Source organism: Episyrphus balteatus, chromosome 3 (genome assembly GCF_945859705.1).
Source record: "Episyrphus balteatus chromosome 3, idEpiBalt1.1, whole genome shotgun sequence".
In the NCBI taxonomy this organism is placed as follows: Eukaryota; Metazoa; Arthropoda; class Insecta; order Diptera; family Syrphidae; genus Episyrphus; species Episyrphus balteatus.
In genome coordinates, this window is record NC_079136.1 from 87,473,393 (window position 1) to 87,491,167 (window position 17,775).

The following is a 17,775-nucleotide window of genomic DNA, read 5'->3' on the forward strand; positions in this document are numbered from 1 at the left end:
TCTGCTTTGCTGCATTAATGAACACACCAATTCTGCAGAATGTTTAGAGGCCTGCGTTGGTAAAATTTTCAGCAGTCACTAGAGTGTTCATAAACGTAAGAAAAAAAATATAAAAAAATGAACACAGAATGAGTTTTGTTTAATAAGCAAAAAATATTTACTTTTCAGTTCCTGAAAATATTGTTTTTAATAACACAAAAATTTTATAAACCGTGTCACATTAGGGTGGCTCAAAAAAAAATACATACTTTCTTCTAAAAAAAAAATTATAAAAACACCGAGTGGTTCACATATGCTTATTTCCTTATTTATTTAATGCGTTAAGGATTAACGTTAAACACTTATTATATATCTTAAAACTAGTACATTTTAAATTTACATTACATTCTCGTATTAAAAAAGATTTGTTTGAATTTTATACTTTTAAAATTATCATTAACAGAAGAGATCATAAAGTAATATTTATTGAATACTGAAATCAACTGATTAAGAGGACTATATAATCCATAATTTACTCTACTGAAAGATGGACATAAAGGTATTTGTCTTCTTATGTTAGCTTGGCAAAAACTGAAATGTAAACGATCCAAAGTTGATGGCGATGTTATAGAACCGTTTATTATTTTAATGATGTAACAAAGCTGTAAGTATTCTCTATGCTTTGAGAGTAGAGGGAGATTTAGTAGCATAACTCTTTGATTGTAGGTAAGTAGTGAGATTTCGGGGGACCATGGTAGAAAACGGAGAGAAAATCGCATAAATCTTCTCTGAATACCTTCTATTCTGTCAATATGTAGTGAATAGTATGGTGACCATACAACACATCCATATTCGAGTATAGGCCGAACAAATGACACATATAATAGTTTTAAAACGTATGGATCATGAAAATCACGAGAAAACCGTTTGACGAATCCTAGAATTCGATTAGCCTTATTAATAATATAATCATAGTGATAAGTGAATGTTAGTTTTGGGTCAAGTATAATCCCCAAATCAGAAAAAACGGACGGTCTAGTTAATGGGCAAGAGTCAAACATGTAATTATACAAGACTAAATTCTTTTTGCGTGTAAAACTCATTGTTTTACACTTGTCAACATATGGAACAAATTATCTATGGAAAAAATATTTTTAATTAGGGTGTTCAAGAAAGTTTTTTATTTTGCGTTTGAAAAAAAAAAAAATGATTTTTAGTGCACAGAAAGTTTTTTAAGTGCGTTTTTGCTATAGTAATAATAAATTCATGTCAAATTAATTAAATTGAATTTGGTTGAATTCCAAGCGTAAATGTAAAATATACCATTTTTCTTAGCCCCCTAATTCGAAAATACCTAACCCAATTTTACATTATATTTCATAAACCATGGTTTAAAACTTTCTCTGCAGTGAAAATTATTTTTTTTTTTCAATAACTTCAAAAAATGTTTTTGAACCACCCTAGTGGAAAATTTTTTTTTTTCTTCGATAATTTGGCCATAATAATATCCTCGTTGAATTTTTTCAAATTCCACAAGCAACCGTAGAAGATAACATTTTTTAGAGCCACCCTAGTACGAAAAAAATCCATTAAAACTCATTGTATCAAAAAACACGATTTAGAAATTTTCTGCATCATTAAAATTGCTGGTCAATTGCCTTCTCAAACCAAAGTAGCAGCGGTTGGCAAGACTAATCCTTCATTTGATTTCAGCGGAAATCTAGGTAGACGAAGTCCTTTACTACCTCAAAGTTATGCCTATCCATGGTGAGGCTTTGTTCACTACGATGTTTTCATCGTTCTTGGTTTAAAACCTTTTAACCTCATTTCCGTAATAGCATCCCTCTATTTCCTCGATCGGTAATTTCTCGTGTTGACTCTTTTTCTCCTCAGATGCCTATGTTCCTCTGGTTCGCTAACTTAGTTTAAAAAAAAAATTGAATACAATATTTTGTAACTTTTGAAGCTTTATTGTAAAAAAAACACGATTTAAAAATTTTACACTAATGCATTTCCATTTAAAAATGCTAAGGTACCCCCATGAGAAGCCAATTAACAGCTATCATTGAAAATCAAAAGTTAAGGAAGAAATATAATACGCCTAAGATAAGATTAAGCGTAAATCTTTACTGAATCTCTTCAAAAATCCCTGAGACTGTTTCCCTTGTTTGAAGCTTGGGAATGCTCCACAGTAAAATATTGACACCGGCATAAAAATTTGAATTTGAATTTAACTGTCCATTCATATCTGAACAGACACACTGAATGAAAGATTTCAGTTTTATAAACAGTGCGAAAACTTCCGAGTTATACAAATATTTTAATTAAAGCAGTTTATGCTCAAAAATGTGAATGCTTTTTCCTACACACAATCGAGATTTTATAATATTGTATCTCTACACGGGAAAATAGCGTATGTCCAATTAAACCAATTTCGAAAAAAAACTCAAATATAAAATTGATTCCCCTTATAATCTTATTAATAATTCTGTTACGTTCTCGCGAAAGAATGGAATTGATCTTCAAAAAGTCAGAATGTCATCAGATAGGAAATTTTCCCGTGAACTCTTCATTTATCAGTAAATAAGTGAAGATGGCAAAGAGGATTTCAAAAATATAATTGTCAGGCAAACAAATAAACGCATTAAAATATCTACTAGTGCATACCGAGTTATTCTAAAAATGTGAAACATGCTCAAACTTGGTACAATATTTTCATTCTATGCGTACCAATTAAAATTTCAAAGATAATTTTTCACAACTTTAATTTACAAACTGATCATCGGCTAACGTTAATTTATAATTTTGACCTAATTAAAAAATTGTTTTCAATGATAACTATTATAATAATTGGCCTCTCAAGATAAAGAGAACAAACAAACAAAGAAAAAAAAACTAATCATCTCCACCTGCTAGATCAGAGAAAAAGTCCGACGCATTCGTATACTTTGACGATGGCAGATTATGACGATTCTCCCTATGTGCATTGTGCTTAGAATTATACTTGATGTCAGCAAAATCTTCAAAATACGTTACATTCCAGAAGCGAACATCATTATTGTGCGAAGTTGATGCCAATAATTGACCGTTATTACTTATATCCAAAGCTTCAATAGGAAGACTATGTTGCCCAACAACTCCCAGTGTTTTAAATGGAGCTATATGAACGGCACGCAAAATACCTTCTTCGCCAGCTACACATGCAATTCGATCGGTTACAGGGATCATAACACTCATTGATGATTTAACTCCAGGGAACATATCTGAATGATATCCAAATTGACCCCAATTGTAAGTATAGAGACGTCCTTTTGATGTGCCAACTATCAATTTAGAATCACCACGAAATGTTCCCATACAAGAGAGTTCTTCTTCATACGGTTCAGATTGGACGAATAGTTTGCTATAATACAAAATTAAAACATGTAAATTAAGAATATATTATTTGATATTTGCGTACCGTGCTGCCAAGTTTAATGTTGTTAAGTAACCATCAGCGCTTGTAACAAGAAGTAATTTCTTTGCATCGTTTGTTAGCATTGAAAGAATACTGTCTTCGACTTCTTTAAGTGAGAATACTGCATCCTTAGTCCTTAAATCCCATAGCTTAACTGTTCCACTGTCATCACCTAAATAGTAGGGGTTTCAATTATGCAATGACTTGAGCTATAATATTTTTTTTATAAAAATGCAAAACTATAAACATAAGAGTTTCATTGAGACAGAAATAAACTAAAGATACTTGATAGGTGGAGATAGGATTAGAACCAATTTTTTTCTTTTACCATTCACTTAATTTTGGAATACAGAATTTTAAAGCTAGAAAATTATTTATTTTTTTTGTAGAAATGTAATTTAGATTTTGCAGAATTATGGATTTACAGAATTTTCAGATTTACAGATAATCCAGTCAAATAAGGGTTTCACCTCGGAATGAATGCTAATAGAAATTTTTTTTGCTCAATATCTTCGTTTTGGCATTCTATAACATACCTCAAAAGTCTAGAAAAATCTAATGTCCGCGAGTCGCGATTTTCAAGGTCAAAGCGCGAAAGGAGATTTTCAAAATTAGCAATAATAGACAATGGTATTATATACACATATATGATACATGTCTTCGAGGTATTTTTTAATGCTGATGCCAAAAAATCTAAAATCAAGACAATCTGACGTCTCTGAAAAAAGTTATACCAGTTTTTCATCTGTCAACCCATATTATTATAAAGCTATGATTACACGGTCAACGAAATGGGTCAACGCGTTGACTCTCTGACGTAAAAATGAAGTCACAATCTGTCCCAAGAGTGTCACGTCGTGTGATCGTCAACGAAAACTGCTGTCATTGCATTGACGGCTACGATGACACTCGCGTTGACACACATTTTTGGGTCAACGCATTGACTATTTTCGATGACGGTGTAATCTCTCTGTCATTGCCATTGGGACGCGTTGACAGGGTTTTAGGACTGGGTGTCATCGCAATGACCCTGTCCCAGCGTTGACGCGGCAGAATTTAATACCGTGTCATCGTTTCAGATTGACATTGTTTTTTGTATAGAAATGTGATGAAAGTTGGATGGGAAAAATATTTTGTAGGGCGATTTTTTGAATGGAGTACCGTTTTGGAGGGAGGGCGGTTCTCATTTCACCTTTTTGTTATTTTTTTTACAAAAAAAAACTTTTCGGTATGGCCATGGCATCCATGTTGGATGCAAAAAATTTTTTTTTTGCAAAAAACCAAAAACCATTTGTATGTATATTCCAAACTACATTTTAAGACCATAACCATTAACATTGGGTGCGGCGTTCCTATGCTATAAGCGTTTGAAGGTGGCCATATTGATTTTTATTCGATTTTTTTTAAATCAAATGTCGAAACTTTATTAAATTTTTTTCTAATTTTTCGACAAAACTTTGGTAATTTTACATTTATATTCGTTCAACAATCTTATCAGCAATCATTTAAGACTTTCATCTTAAAAGTGCATTGCGTATATCTCGAAATTTTTAAATTTCAATGCAACCATGTCAAACTAATTTTTGTTTAATTTTTCTATGAGAACTTTTTTCAAATCTCATTTTCTCCGCTTTTTTTTTCAAAATATTTTTGGAAAATTTAAATTTTTGGTTTGTGTCAAACATTGTGATCAACAGTTTTGCGAGTCAACGCGTTGACACTGCTAAGTAAACGTCACGCTGACACACCTGCGCGTCAACGTAATTTAGGAGAATATTGACGCAATAGTGTCAATCGTGTGATAGTCAATGTTTTAAGCATTGACATTGTGAACGTTGACGGTGAGATGACAGAGAGAATATGGATTTTTTCTTGACGTCAGAGAGTCAACGCGTTGACCGATTTCGTTGACCGTGTAATCATAGCTTAACAGTTGCAAACTTACTACCGAAAAACCCTTAAAAGTTATGGTAGAGGAACCAAATTTTGCATGAAGGTTTTCATATCCATTATTATTAAGAATCAAAAAAATGCAATGAAAAAAACATTCATATCTATGAAAAATTGGTATTTTTTGAAAAAAAGGGAACATTTTGGGATATGCACTAAAAAACATTCTGGTACAATCTTGGAATTAGTGCTAATAGGCTAATTTTTGTGTTTCTATCTTTGTTTGGATATTCTATATCTTATGTCAAAAATCTAAAAAAAATCTCATGTCTGCAAGTTTACGAAAAAATATGGGAGGTAGGTACCTTTAATAATAATTTAAATATATTTACAGCCCTATTTATAAACTCATCATAGAGAGTACATAGCATTATGTACTCTTTATAATGTATTTAAACAAAAAATTGTGATTTATAATATATATGCAACGTTTAATAAAGGTTGTATAAGCTAAACGCGTTTTGAGGTTGTTTAGAGCCTGAATAAGAATTTATTTTGCTTAAATGTCATTGGAACTTCACATAATTTTCAGAAAAATAAAACATAGCAATGATTTGCATATATATATTTTTTTTAATTGAAGAATGTATTTTTTGACAATTTGAAATCAACTAAAACAAAAAATAAGAAATTTGGAGATTTTTTCCTGATATAATTTCCTGATTTATGTATATATGTATGTAGGTATATTATATGACATTGAGAACTTTCACTCACATTTTTGTTTTTTTTTTTTTTTGTTTATTTTCGAATCAGATGGAATTATTTTATCGACAGATGGAGTTGTTTGTCGTTTTAAAAAGTACTTATTTTCTTTTTTAGTACTTATTTGGACACAAACCTAGCATAATTATAATGGCTAAGAAAATGTTTTAATAAATAGAAATTTATGAAACGTCGCATAGAGGCTACGTAAAACTTTATGTATTGTATAACTATGCAGCCGTTTAGAGCTGTTTAGCGAAATCTAATAAATAAGGCTGTTAATGTATAAAATATTTGATTATTTTCATTCTTCATTTACAAATACAGTAGTCCCTCGATAATGTGAATTACCGATAATTTCTCTAAAATGTGAATCGCCAAAAATTTACATTGTCATCTCTATAATGTGAACTTTGAAAATTTTTAGACTCTGTAATGTGAATTTCTTTTGTAAAAGCTTGTGTGTTTTTCTTGTTGGTGCACGCAATTTTTTTATAATCCTGATATAATAGATAGTAATAGACAACTGTTATTGGTCTAGATAAATCTTAAGATATATTAAATGCGATGACTTTTTTTTTTGATGTTTTGAAATGGAGTATACTCGTATAATTACTTGTATTGAAATTTTTTTTCAATAAATGCTTAAATTTAACTTCAAAAAATGTTTGTGTGTTACATTCATTGCTTATAAATATTGTTTTAATCAGTTTAATGAAAATTAGAAATAGTTCCAGTAATGTGAATCCTTCTAAAATCCGAAAACGCCTTGTTTTAATTAGTTCACATTATCGAGGGACTACTGTATAATGTATTCACATTTTTTAAGCCGAACAGGAATATCACTGGCAGACACGAAATATTTTTTAAACGACAAATAAAAAATTTATTTATTTACATCTTCTCTTCCAATTAGTTTTTTATTTTAATTATTTCAAGGGTAATATCACTAGCAGACACAAAATATTTTCCACAACAAAACCAAAACGAAAGCCAAACTACAGCAAAATGTCAGTCGTATTGAAAAAACGAGTATCGTTCAGCCTTAAACGATTTTCGTTTTACGCAGTCGCGTGTCATCGTTTTTATACGATAATCGTTTTACGGAGTCGCTTTTCAACGATAACGAGTCGATTTAAACGATAATCGTTTTACGTAATAGGCCCCCTGGGATCCAGACAAGAGTGATTGTGAGGCTTTCGCTTAGCATTGAGAGTTGCTCTCTGCACTGCTGAACCAGTTTGGATGATGTCATGACCGAAGAAATTGCTTTTAGAGCTGCCTGATTATCTGTTAGTATAGCTACATTCTGGGTTTGATTTAAATTTATTCTTAGTAAATTGCAAGCTTCCTTATTTACCAGCAATTCTGCTTGAAACACGCTTGCAAAATTTGGAAGTCGAAAGGATTTTGAAATATTAAGGGATTCCAGATAGACACCCGCACCAACCCCATAGTCCATTTTTGAGCCATCAGTAAAAATGCAAGTGTCGAAGTTTTTCGTCACAATGCCCTCTTCCCAGTCTGTTACATTTTTTATGAAGGTCTATGGGTAAAAGGTGTAAGAGAACGTTTAGAGCCTCAGTGAGGCATCTTTTAAGATAGTAAGAAATTTTCATTTTAAGCTTAGCTGTTATCTCTGATGTTCAAATCTTGAGAACAGTTACGGCCGATTTCTTCACAGAGTCCTAGCACTAGTACCGGTCCTAGTCCTAAAGTTAGTACTCAAATCGGTATCAACTCATTTCTTCACTCAGGTACTAAGCCTTAGAACTGTCAATTTAGGACCGAGTACTAGTTAGGACTCTGTACTAGCTAGCTCCTCAAAATCAGCTAGGACCTGGTTATTATACCAATCGTTAGGACTCAAATCGGTACCAAATGATTTCTTCACCAAAGTCCTAAGCCTTAGTACTGTCAAATTGGTACCGAGTATTAGTTAGGACTCGGTATTTGTTAGGACCTTGAAATCGGTAGTCTAGCGCTTAGTACTTGAATCAAAGCAATGAATTTCATTTACTGTTATTTTTATTGAAATCTGTAAAATTACACATCTATATGCAAACTGTCTATGTTATTTCTTTATATGATTATTCTTCCTATAGGCAACTGGTGGTTCATCCGTTGCTAGTCCAGATTATTGAAATCCCTCGTCATTGGTTATTAGATTTGCCAATTTGAATTAGATCAAAACATTCCATTTTTGATTGTCACACTTCTTGATTGAACTTTATTTTTTTTTTCTTGTTGGGGCTTTTTAAGCTTTATTATGTATATTTTTTTTAAATATTTTCTCAATGGTGATATCATTAATTTAACGTTTTATGTCTATTTGTTTTGTTTTATTTGTTGAAATATCAAAATAAAATAATTTCAAACATCAAAATATTGTCAAAATGACAGTTAGACCAGTTTTATACGAATTAATTCTTAGGACCGCGTTGTGAACTTAGATCAGGTCCTATAAATGTGAAGAAATGCTCAGGTCCTAACTTTTCCTTAGGACCAAGTACTAGTGCTAGGACCTGGGCTAGCTAGACCGTGTACTAAGCTGGCTTAGTACTCATGTGAAGAAATTGGCCGTTAAGAAAAGTGTAACGAAGAGAATGTCAAGATTTTGTTCATAAGTGCCGGCAAGCCTGATAGCTAGTTCACCAACGAATCGTAGCTAATTCAATAACCTGGGAAAGCCACAGATAAAGCAGTCACCGACCGAAAGAAAAACCATGTTAAAATAAGTAATTATTTAAAAGACAGTTTGCGTTGCGGATGTTCATAACTCAATAAAAATAAATTTTTTGAAAACTGAATATTTAGTGTTTTGGTGCAGTTTTGTTTTATAGCAGTCATTGGGCGAATCTAATGAAGACAATTTTGATCATAGTCTGCAATACTAGCTGTGTTTTTTTTTTTTGGCATTACTATCCTTATCCGCAGTTGGCGTTTAGATGTTTTACAAAAACAACATGCAGCTGCCGATATGAATAGAAGCTAAACCAAGCTGCGGATAGCTATGCCAAAAAAACGCCTACTATTTGTAAATAGAAGACATTTTGTGTTGGAAATTGGAAGACAGATGTCGGACGGCCATCACTGATACCACTGCCCGTAAAATAGTCCCGAAAGATGATATTTTGAGTTAAAATTGTATGCAGGTGACTTCATTTATACTTTCATAAACTGTGGTTTTCCTATTAGAAATGGATAATTTTCTGCAAAGCGAACGTTTTTATTTCATAATAATTTATTCAAAAACTGCATTGCTATTGCGATATATCTTAAAAAAAAAAATTACAAAATGCCAAAATTAGAATAAAAATCAATAAATTCGAAAATTACACATTTCAAAGCACACCAAAGTTCAAAAATGCTCATACAATTTTAAAATAAATGCAAAAACTCAATAAGATTTGAGTATTATCGTCGCTAGACTGTCGATTTTTAGGTTCTAACTTTTACGAAGTCCTAAGTAAAACTCGGTACCAATTTGACAGTACTAGGGCCTAGTACTTGTGTGAAGAAATCACTTGGTACCGATTTGAGTACTAACGATTGGTATAATAACCAGGTCCTAGCTAATTTTGAGGAGCTAGCTAGTACCGAGTCCTAAGTAGTACTCGGTCCTAAATTGACAGTTCTAGGGCTTAGTACTTGGGTGAAGAAATGAGTTGATACCGATTTGAGTACTAACTTTTGGACTAGGACCGGTACTAGCGCTAGGACTCTGTGAAGAAATCGGCCGTAAGGGATTTATAAAATGTATGCTAACAAAACAGGGACTGAATGGATAAATTATGCATGTGAAGTGATAAAGGTAGTTTTTGAAAATTTAGCCCTTTTCTCTATTACTAATATTCTTGAAATTAAAATGGTGTTAAAAGGCCAAAGATATGTACTGCTTTTCTATAAAAAGATTTAAAAAACTCAAAGCATTCAAAAATCGGTTTAGCACCTCAAATTTGTAAAAGCTTCAATTATAACAAATCGTTCGTTTGTGCTTTTATCTTGTGTAGGAAATTTTAAGTTTCATTCCTTCTCAAAATAAAAATCTCTAGAACTTACCACTACAAAACATATTCTCATCAATAACTAGTAATTTATTGATAGCATCTTCATGTGCTCCATCATAGAATTGTTTCAGTTTTTCCGTTTCCATGTCTGTGATCATAATAGACTTGTCCTTTGAACCCGTAATCAGGAATTTACCATCGCCCGTGAATTCAACATCACGACAAGCTTTCGTATGCACTTCGATTGTTTTCAAATGTGTGTTCTCTTCGTTGGCGTATTTGTAAAGATGCACATCGCCTGTTATAGTTGCTATCGCAATTATATCTTCTTCCGGATGGAAAGTGATGTCGGCAATAAAGTCGTCCAACTTAATTTCAGGCGGTGAAGTACGTGGCTTCTTAATGGCGGCAATAATAGCCCGAACAGTCTCGTCTTCTTCTTCATCTTCATTCATTTCCTCGACGGCCGTTGAACCACTTGGTTTGTCGTCGTTGTTGGCAGCAGCGGTTGCATCTTCATCGTCGTCGTTAGTGTCATCAGAATCATCCTCGTCCGGATTGAAATCATCATCATCGCTAATGGGAAAGTCTGGTTCTGAATCGCTAGCAAAGTTTTCAATAACTAAGGCGGCATCGTCTTCGATCAATCCTAAACTATCGTCGGAATCGTCACTTGTAGCTGGTTTGAAGAAATCACGCCTTTAAAAAAATTATATTTATTAAATAAGAAAATCTTAAAAGTTTACTTTGTGCTTACATTATTGATGAGTATTAGAAGAAGTTCCTTCTTAAAAAAATATAATAAAAGAAAATTAATTATTTATTTTTGGAGAACGCAAAAGATTGGGAGCACGCTTTTTTGTAAAAATGTTTTATTTTGATATTTTTTGATAAGAAATGTCAAATTTTGTTTGTTGCAAGATGGTACGCCTGTGTGTGATGCATATGTGTTTGTGAAGAGAGTGTTTGTAGAGATATGATGCGTTCCAGGTACAAGTATAGATTTTTTTTCTGGAAAATAGGTCTCCATTTTCTCCATTCTAGTACGCAGATCCAGACAAATTAAGGCTTAACTACATTCACCACTTTTTGAAAAAGTACAAAAGTGAAAATATTTTTTTTCTGGCTAGCGCAATTGTTTTGTGAAAAAGAGTATACAAATTGTTTTTTAGACCAAAAAATAAGCTTTCTGCATCATTTCTTTTAAATTTCTTATCCGAAAATCTATACAAAAATGCGTTTGAAAATTTTCACTTTTGTACTTTTTCACTTTTTGAGCCAATGTAGTTAACCCTTTAGGTGTGTTTTTTATTACCACCGGTCTTAACTGGACAAAAAAACGCAGTCGGGGCTAAGGAATATACATGTTAAATGCCCCTTGGGCTTAACTGTTAAGCCCAGAGAATTTTCTGGGCTTAACTTTTTCAACAGATTTAAAGCTGTGCTACCAACTCAACTTGTTCGTAAATTGTTTAGAATTTGTTTAAAAACATCAAAACTGATGTTTGGAAGGACAATTATTATTTTAAATATTTATTTAACAGTTAGATGAACTTTTTTTTCAAAAACACACAAGAAACCCCAAAAGAGAAAAATATGACAACTTTATATTTTTTTGTGTCAGCTGATTTCGGAACATTTAGTATGTAGTGCTGCCAATTTTTCTCGCTAATCCCCGAGGCGTTTTTTTTAACCAGTTAAGCCCGGTGGTAATAAAAAACACACCTATTGCAGCCCTGTGCCTACGTTCTGTAACTTAGTCGAGAACTTCTCGCATCGAAAAATTTTGAAACAAAAATTCCATACGTTTCTCTATTTGGAAAAATAACCTGTGTCTGTATCTCGATGTGAGAAGCACCCCTGTAAATTTTTTATTCCATTGGAATTATTGGAAACTGTTAAAAAAAAAAAGAAAATATTTGTACCTTTGGCCATCAAAGGTCATATAGACATAGGGCCAGTTTGTTGACACTCGGTAATCTTTAATCAGTGATTATTCCAGTTGATTATAGTAGAATCCGTTTGTTCACTAAAATTGTAATCAAGGAATCTATGATTTGAGTAGTTAATTTGAGATTTCGTTAATCAACCGATTTTGCTCGATTAGCACCATTTAATCAAGGGTTTACTGAAATTCAGTTTTTTCATACTTGATTTTCAAACAAAAACAAACGAAATTTGACATAAGCATGAAGTTTCCCTTAAAAAAAATAAACAATTCCTTGGCCTTAGAGATAATTTATTGATCAATCAATAGTTATAAAAAGTAGGGAATAGATTCTTATCTTCTTCAATTCTTTGGCTGATGCCATACAAAATAATGCAAAATTATTAATTGTGTATTTATTTTTTATTATTATTCAAATTGAAGGTGCCATTCATGTCATTGTTATTAATAACAAGTTTAAAACAATATATTTTTTCTTATCTTAATCAAATGAATAAGTTTCCAAAAATTCACGCCGGCCATTCGATAACCAAACAAAAAGGTTCCACATACACCACAGTGTACCAATTCACTTTATGAGTCATGGGCAGAGGGCAGTATTAGTATAAAAATGCCTTCCAAGCTGCATCCTTTCTCCATATGTATTTCTTCTGCGAGACCATTGAAATTGTTTTTTTTTTCTTCGGCCTCGGGAAAAATCCATTTCTTTTGGATTTTGACCGCTTTGAAATATTTCTGAAAACAGAAGAGTTTTTATAGAGAAAGTGTTTTACCAAATGTTCATAAATAATAAATAAAAAAAAAAATACTATTAATGGTTGTAAATAACAATTTTCTTACCTTCCTCGCTGTAAACGCTCTTTTCAAATTAATATTCACAAACAAAATGTCAAAAACGTCAATATAATGAAAAAATAACTTAATTCTTGATTAAGTTTTGACAACAAAACTGACGGATAGACTGGAAAATGGAATGATTTTAAGAAAACCCATGATTTGTTAATCAAGGTGAAAAAAAAGTGAACAAACGCTCTTTGATTATCACGGATTCTTAATTCTCAATTAAGGGGAATCCATAATAATCAAATCGACGATTTAACCCACTCTCAACAAACTGGCCCATAGTTTTACAATAAATATCCCAAGGCTCGGTAGTCCAAAGGTAGAGCAGTCGGTCAGCGAGTGAAGGGTACCGAGTTCAAGTCGCAGTTAGGGCATGTATTTTTTTCTTTTTTTTTTTTAATATTCTTTTTTTTTATTTTAAAAATTTAAGTGATACAAAAATAAATTACCGTGAACACTATTTTAGAAGTAACATCTCTTATTTAATGCAAGATTATCAATTTTTTTTTCAAATATCTTACTTTCTCGCATTCTTTTTGCTTGTGAGTAATTTTGGCAGTTCAATCGAGAAATTATCTCGATAATTTTCTTACAGACACAGTTTTATTCACATTTTTCCAGTCTGTCAAGCATTTTGATTCAGAAATGTTTCAAGGCGAGAAAATTTTGTTTATAGAAACAAACGAATGTGAGAAAATGATTTTTGTGTCGATTCACATTATTTTTGTTCCGATTTGCGTGTTTCATGCGAGAAATTTCTCGATGCGAGAGTTACAGAACGTAGGCACTGTTCTATTGGGAGGTGGCAAAGTACTACTAGTAGCTAACTAGCTATTTTCAATGGAACGCACTTTCAACGAATTCAATACAAATCGTATCTACTCGGGAAGAAGAGCATGAGTAGATGATAGTACGCGGGACGGATTTTGTCTTGGATATTTTTCCAAGCAGAGCAGTACGCAGTTCACGCGCAAAGTTTAAATATTTGGAGTCGCTGTAAACAAAAAGTCTCCACTTAATTTTGCGTGGAAAAATCATCTTCGAAGCATTGAACCTAGTACGTCTGCTTCTACACGAAGACGGAAGGCGCAGAAATTATCTTCGAATTTCCTTTTGATTTTCCATTCGGTGTATCGCTTAGAGGATATAATATATGGAGTGCTTGTTCATATACCTAATACATTGTAACGCCATATGCATGGATAGGGGTCACTGCCTTCGTTTTTCAGTGCGAGTCCGGTTAGGCAGCTGTAAATAAACACGCTTGTTGATGACAGTCATCAAATGAAAATTAAATGGAGGCATGCACTCATCGAAAAACTTAAAGAAACTAGAGCCCTCTATAAAAGCTTCACGGAACTAACAGCACAAGCACTCCATATATTATATTCTCTAAGGTGTATCGCGCGCTTCTACACGTAGTATTTTTTATAAGACGCAAATTTGACAGTTATTTTTGTTTGTTTTATTTTGTTCTCGTTTTCGTTATGTATATTTATTCCAAAATTAAACCTAGTATGCTGCTGATGCGAAACGAAATTTTCCATACCTTACAAAACTTCGTTAACGAAATCTTGAACGAAATTAATTTTCTTTTATTTTTGCTTTAAGCCTGGGTAGCTCCCATACAAATTATCGAAAAATTTTATCTGAGCTAAAATGGATCCCATACAAATTATCGATAACTTGTATGGGAATTTTATCTCCGCTAAAATTTAGCGCGAACAGCGTACCAGGCCTTAAAACTTATTTTTTGATAGTTTTTTCTTGAATTTTTTTATTTGTATTTTTATTATTTTTACTTTTCTATAATACCTGATGGTATTTTTTTTTTTTTGTTAAAATCTAGTACGCTGCTGATGCGAACCGAAATTTTCCATACAAAATTTTGTTAACGAAATCTTGAACGAAATTAAATTTGTTTTTGCTTTAAAAATTATTTTTCTGATGTTTTTTCGTGAATTTTTTTATTTATTATTTTTACTTTGCTATAATAGCCGTTTTTTATTATCACTTGATCCATTAAGATCATTCATTAACACGTATTTCAAAAACTACATGAGATCCTGCTTTTCATCAGGATCAGGTATCGTGATCTTGCTTTTCATCAGGATCACGAATCATGATCCTGATGAGAAGCAAGATCTCATATATTTGTTGTAATACGTGTTAATTAATGATTTATATGGATCAAGTGGGATAATAAAAAACGGCTAATATATCCGATGGTATTTTTTCGTTAACATGTTCGCTGTTGACTTTGGAGACTTCAAATGAATATCTTAAAGGCTTGGCCACACCGGAGGGTATGCGGTAGCGGTACGGGTAGAGGTAACGGTACTTGTATGAACGAAATTCCAAACTGACATATCAACGTTCAGATGTGGAATTTTTTTCATACAAATATCGTTACCGCTACCAGTACCTCTACCGCATACCCTCCGGTGTGGCCAAGCCTTTATGCGTTCCATTAGGTACAAGTAGAATTTTTTTCTTGAACATGAGGTCTCCATAATGCTGGATTTAAGCCTGGTACGCTGCTGATGCGAAACGAACAATTTTCAAGTCTCCAAAGTCGACAACGAAAATGCTAGCGAAAAAATATCATCGAGTATTCTGTCAAAATAAAAAAAAATAAAAATTAATTTAAAATCAATCAACAGAAAATAATTTTTAAAGCAAAAAATAAATAAATAAAAAGTGAAAAAACCGTCAACACTGCTCTTGGAGTCAAGAAAAATGCACAAGACAGTAAAAAGTAAGTGACAAATGAGTGAAAACTCTCCAATTTTTCGCTAGAGCTGCGTACTGAAAAACGAAAAGCAAAACAAAATTTTTCGTTCAAGTATGCTGTCAACGAAAAAATATCGAGTAGGTATACCTAGTATTCAAGAGTCCCTCTTAATTTTGTTTAAATTTTTCTAAATTTATTTTAATTTTTTTTTCTTGTCACAATTTTGCCAACAGAATAATGCTTCGAACATTAGCCGTTTTTTATTATCAAACTTGATCCATGTAAATATTTTCACTTTTGTACTTTTTCAAAAAGTGGTGTATGTAGTTAAGCCTTTACAACAACAACTACATGAGATCTTAGTTTTCATCAGGATCACGATTCATGATCCTGATGAAAAGCAAGATCTCATGTAGTTGTTGTAATACGTGTTAATTAATGATCTATATGTCTGCTTCTACACAAAGACGCAAGGCGCAGAATTTATCTTCGAATTTCCTTTTGATTTTCCCTTTGGTGCATCGCGCACTTCTACACGTAGTATTTTTTATCAGACGCAAATTTGACAGCTATTTTTTTGTTTAATTTTGTTCTCGTTTTCGTATGTATTTTTATTCCAAAATAAGCACCAAAATATTCAAAAAACAACTCCGGCGGGCTCTATGTGCAACGGAAATATTTGAGTAAATTAAAAAAAAAATACAATACACGCAAATAAATATACCACCGACCGACGAAGCGAACTCTGCGAACGACGAAATCAAATAAAGCAAAACAGCAAAAGAAAGAACAAGATCAAAGAGAAACGTCAAAGTGAGTCTCAAAATTTCCGACTGGTGACTCACAGGGTAAAAAATCTTGGATCCGTAAAGTAATTTTTACAAGAAAATTATGGTGAACAAATTAAAGTAGTATATACCTTACGAGTAGCAATATTTTCTTTACGTAGAGTCAAATATACCTTCAACCAAAAAAGTGTATGAATCTCTTCACTTTAAGATTCTAGTAAAACATATTTTACAAATTTAACTATTCTATGAATAAGTTTTACCTTACACTAAGGTAATAATTATACTGAATTCTAGGAATTTTCCCCAAAAGAGATCAGTGCCCTCGATACATTGAAAAAAACTCTTAAAGCTGTCATTGAAAAGTGCGCCATTTATGTTCTCCATTTGTGTTGGATGTTTTTTTTTTTTGTCAAAGCTTTAAGGTGGCGAGTGCAGGATAATTACATTAATTCATAAAGAATTCGCAAACAATTGGATCAAATAAAGTCAATTTTATTTTTATTAGGTAATGATAGGTGTGTTTTTTATTACCACCGGTCTTAACTGGACAAAAAAAAACGCCTCGGGGCTTAACCTGAAATCTTGGCAGCACTGTATATTGAATGTTCCGAAAACAGCAGACACAACAAAAATTTAGAGTTGTCACATTTTTCACTTTAGTCATTTTCTTGTATTTTTCATGTATGTTTTACAAAGAGATACAAAAATGTATGCTAGCAAAACTATTTTAATACAATTTGTCCTTCCAAACGTGAGTTTTCACGTTTTTTAACAAATTCTAAACAATTTATGAAAAAATTAGTTTGGTAGCACAGATTTAAAACTCTTCAAAAAGTTAAGCCCAGAGAAATCTCCGGGCTAAACAACTAAGCCCAAGGGGCTAAGGTGTTGTTGTATTTAACATGTAAATTGCTTAGCCCAGACTGCGTTTTTTTTGTCCAGTTAAGACCGGTTGTAATAAAAAACACACCTGATATTTGCCTAAATAAAATTGTATGCATTTATCTTACAAAAATTAATTAAACTAAAAAAGGTGATATTTGTAATTATTGAAAAACATATAATAAAAATTAAATTGGCTTTATTTGATCCAATCTGTAATTAAATTATATATCTTCTATAGAGATGTTCAATTTACTTTAACAATCAACATTTTCAGCCTTATAGTAAGGTAAAATATGTACCTAACTTTCTAGTAATTTCTATTAGAAATTTATACAAAAAAAGGCTTTACTGTAAAGTTATACTATGTTTCCACCAACGCTTAATCCGAGATTTAGCTGAGTAGATTTAGAATAAATCTCGAGATTTATTTTAAATCTACTTCGCTAAATCTCAGATTTAGCCTACTTTCAATC

General features: G+C 32.2%; 1 protein-coding gene across 1 annotated transcript; it reads right to left on the reverse strand.

Moving 5' to 3' along the window:
* Window positions 1-1,938: 1,938 nt before the first annotated feature.
* On the reverse strand, window positions 1,939-11,006 carry LOC129917065 (WD repeat-containing protein 55 homolog). The gene is made up of 4 exons (XM_055997381.1): window positions 10,859-11,006; window positions 10,154-10,800; window positions 3,440-3,608; window positions 1,939-3,382 (listed from the first exon to the last, which is right to left on the reverse strand). Coding segments are annotated over exons 1-4 (1,326 nt in total). The 5' UTR covers window positions 10,861-11,006; the 3' UTR covers window positions 1,939-2,874.
* Window positions 11,007-17,775: the final 6,769 nt, after the last annotated feature.